Raw genomic sequence first — 2,500 nt, 5'->3', positions numbered from 1 at the left:
AGCTTGTAGGTCTGCTATTTTTGAAAAACCCAAGAACGACTGACACAGAAACATTGCATCGTTTCAGGATTTAGAAGCCGTTTTCTTTTAGAATCGGCCTCAGGTTCTAAATGACTTTACACTAATGATTTCACTCTGTGTGTGTGTGTGTGTGTGTGTGTGTGTGTGTGTGTGTGTGTGTAGCCGAGCCCTACTGGGTGAAGGAGCCCCAGAGCCTGCTGTACGCTCCGGGGGAAACGGTCCGTATAGACTGCCAGGCCGACGGCATCCCCACCCCCACCATCGTCTGGAACATCAACGGCCAGCCTGTCACAGGTACGTGAATGTCTCTGTCTCTGGTGGTGGAGGTGGAGGGAGGCACTGGATCAGTATATAGGTAGAAGAGCGGCCATTATTGGAAACCGGAGGGTTCCCATGAGTCGGAACAGTGTGTGTGAATCAGTGAATGGGTGACTCGATGTAGCGAAAAAAGTAAAAAAAGGTTCTGAGGAAGAGCATTGCATTGCATTGAAACGTCGCAGTGCAAATAAAGGCACTTCGCGAGCCCACAGTGTGCGAGTACCTATACCTTCCTTTCGTTATCTGACTCAATGTAGCGCACATTGTAAAGTGCTTTGGATGAGGGTGCAGTACTTAGTTTAGACAGTTTTTGGTTTAGACTAGTCATTAGTCCTACAACTACAACCTATCTCAAACCCTCACCCTAACCCTAACCTCCCACGGGGCAGCACACCTAAACCTAACCTTAACCCGTGTCTAACCAATGACCAGTCTAAACTAAGTATGAACCCCTCTCAAACCTTCACCCTAACCCTAACCTCCCACACGGGGCAGTACACCTAAACCTAACCCTAACCCATGTCTAACCAATGACTAGTCGAAACTAAGTATGCACCCCATAGAGAGAAATGCAAACCATTTACTCAATGAACTCAAAGAACAGAACAGAACAGAACAGAACAGAACAGAACAGAACAGAACAGAACAGAACAGAACAGAACAGAACAGAACAGAACAGAACAGAACAGAACAGAGCAGAACAGAACAGAACAGAACAGAACAGAACAGAACAGAACAGAACAGAACAGAACACACGCATAAACATTGATCTTTTTGGGGGCTGTATCGGCTACAGCCGTTTGGCTTCCCAGCATGCAGTTTAATGGGTTTTTTTCAGGACTAAATGTTATGTCCCTGTTGACCACTGAACATCATGACCAAATTAAATTTGCCAGCCAAAATGCCATGCTTTAGGGTTTTTCAATTGAATGGCTGTGAGTAATAAGGGCTTAAGGATTCTGGCTCTTGCAGTCAAAACACACTCACTCACGTCCCTAGCTCATGGCGCCATGCCATCAGCGTTTGTTTATATCATTAATGTATCTCTGCGCTAACCTTTTCTTCTTTCCTCGTGTTGTTTGACAAGCACAGAAATGATTTCGGGGGAAGTGGCATTTTGGGTCTCTTCCAGGCATAGGAGGTGTAACGGTTCAACAGTAGCTTACACAGTATGAATGAATGAGGGGATGTGGCCGGCAGCCGCTTGTCTGAGACGGTTTGACCAAGGTCTGCCTCTGGCTTAAGTGCTTCCCAGAGAGAGAGAGAGAGAGACACACACACACACACACACACACACACACACACACACACACACACACACACACACACACACACAGTCACACACACACACACACACACACACACACACAACACAGACAGACAAACAGTCGTGTAACAGCTGTAGCTGTGTGTCTGCTGAAGTAGAAAGTGTTTAGTTAAATATGACCTTGCGGTCTAGTAGCGGCCGGTCAGTGGTTGCTATATGTTCTGTTTCTGTGTGAGTATATAGCTCTAACAATATTGGCACGTCGACCTGACAAAATGTCCACCTCCATTTGAACCACTTGCGCAAGTCTTGTTTCATTTGCTCACTCTCCACATGGAGCTGACCTGCATGCATGCATTCCACTGTGTTTTGTTTGGGAGTGTACTCCATTTAAAACCTTTCATCTGACAAATTGTTGTTGGATTGATTTTTACATTAGCCAGAAATAAACCTACTGCAAATACTGCAATCTACTGTATACACGATCACAGTAGATTTGCAGCGTGCGTTGTGAGCGTTGTCAGGGCCAGTCAACTGTCTTCCATGAGAACGGTCCGTGCCTGTCCGTGACAATATAAAGGCTGGGAACCCCTGCAATAGAGGGTACAGTTAGAGGGATTTCTCAACCGTTTCGGACGTGAGGCTCTCTCTCAATGTCTCCCTATACTCTCTCCGTCCGTCCTCTGGTGTAGACGTGGACGAGGACAGCCGCCGCGGCGTGACGGGAGGCGTGCTGATATTGAGGGACGTGGCGTTCGCCGACACGGCCGTGTACCAGTGTGAGGCCACCAATGAGCACGGGAACATCCTCACCAACACCTACATCTATGTCATCGGTGAGTGGTGCACACACACACACACACACACACACACACACACACACAGGGGCGGCGG

At 47.6% G+C, this 2,500-nt stretch overlaps 1 protein-coding gene across 1 annotated transcript in view; it reads left to right on the top strand.

Annotated features, from left to right (window-relative positions):
• The window catches only part of LOC310862358 (neural cell adhesion molecule L1.1-like), an 83,340-nt gene that overhangs the window by 49,607 nt on the left and 31,233 nt on the right, over positions 1–2,500 (top strand). Inside the window, exons 9-10 of the mRNA XM_083770227.1 lie at positions 184–315; positions 2,299–2,442. Coding sequence (XP_083626353.1) covers positions 184–315; positions 2,299–2,442 — 276 coding nt within the window. The remainder of the gene's footprint in view (positions 1–183; positions 316–2,298; positions 2,443–2,500) is intronic.

The sequence above is a fragment of the Protomyctophum parallelum genome, assembly GCF_964188405.1.
Source record: "Protomyctophum parallelum genome assembly, chromosome: 7".
Taxonomy (NCBI): domain Eukaryota; kingdom Metazoa; phylum Chordata; class Actinopteri; order Myctophiformes; family Myctophidae; genus Protomyctophum; species Protomyctophum parallelum.
The sequence above is the reverse complement of the archived record's forward strand: the minus strand, read 5'-3'. Positions and strand labels throughout refer to the sequence as shown.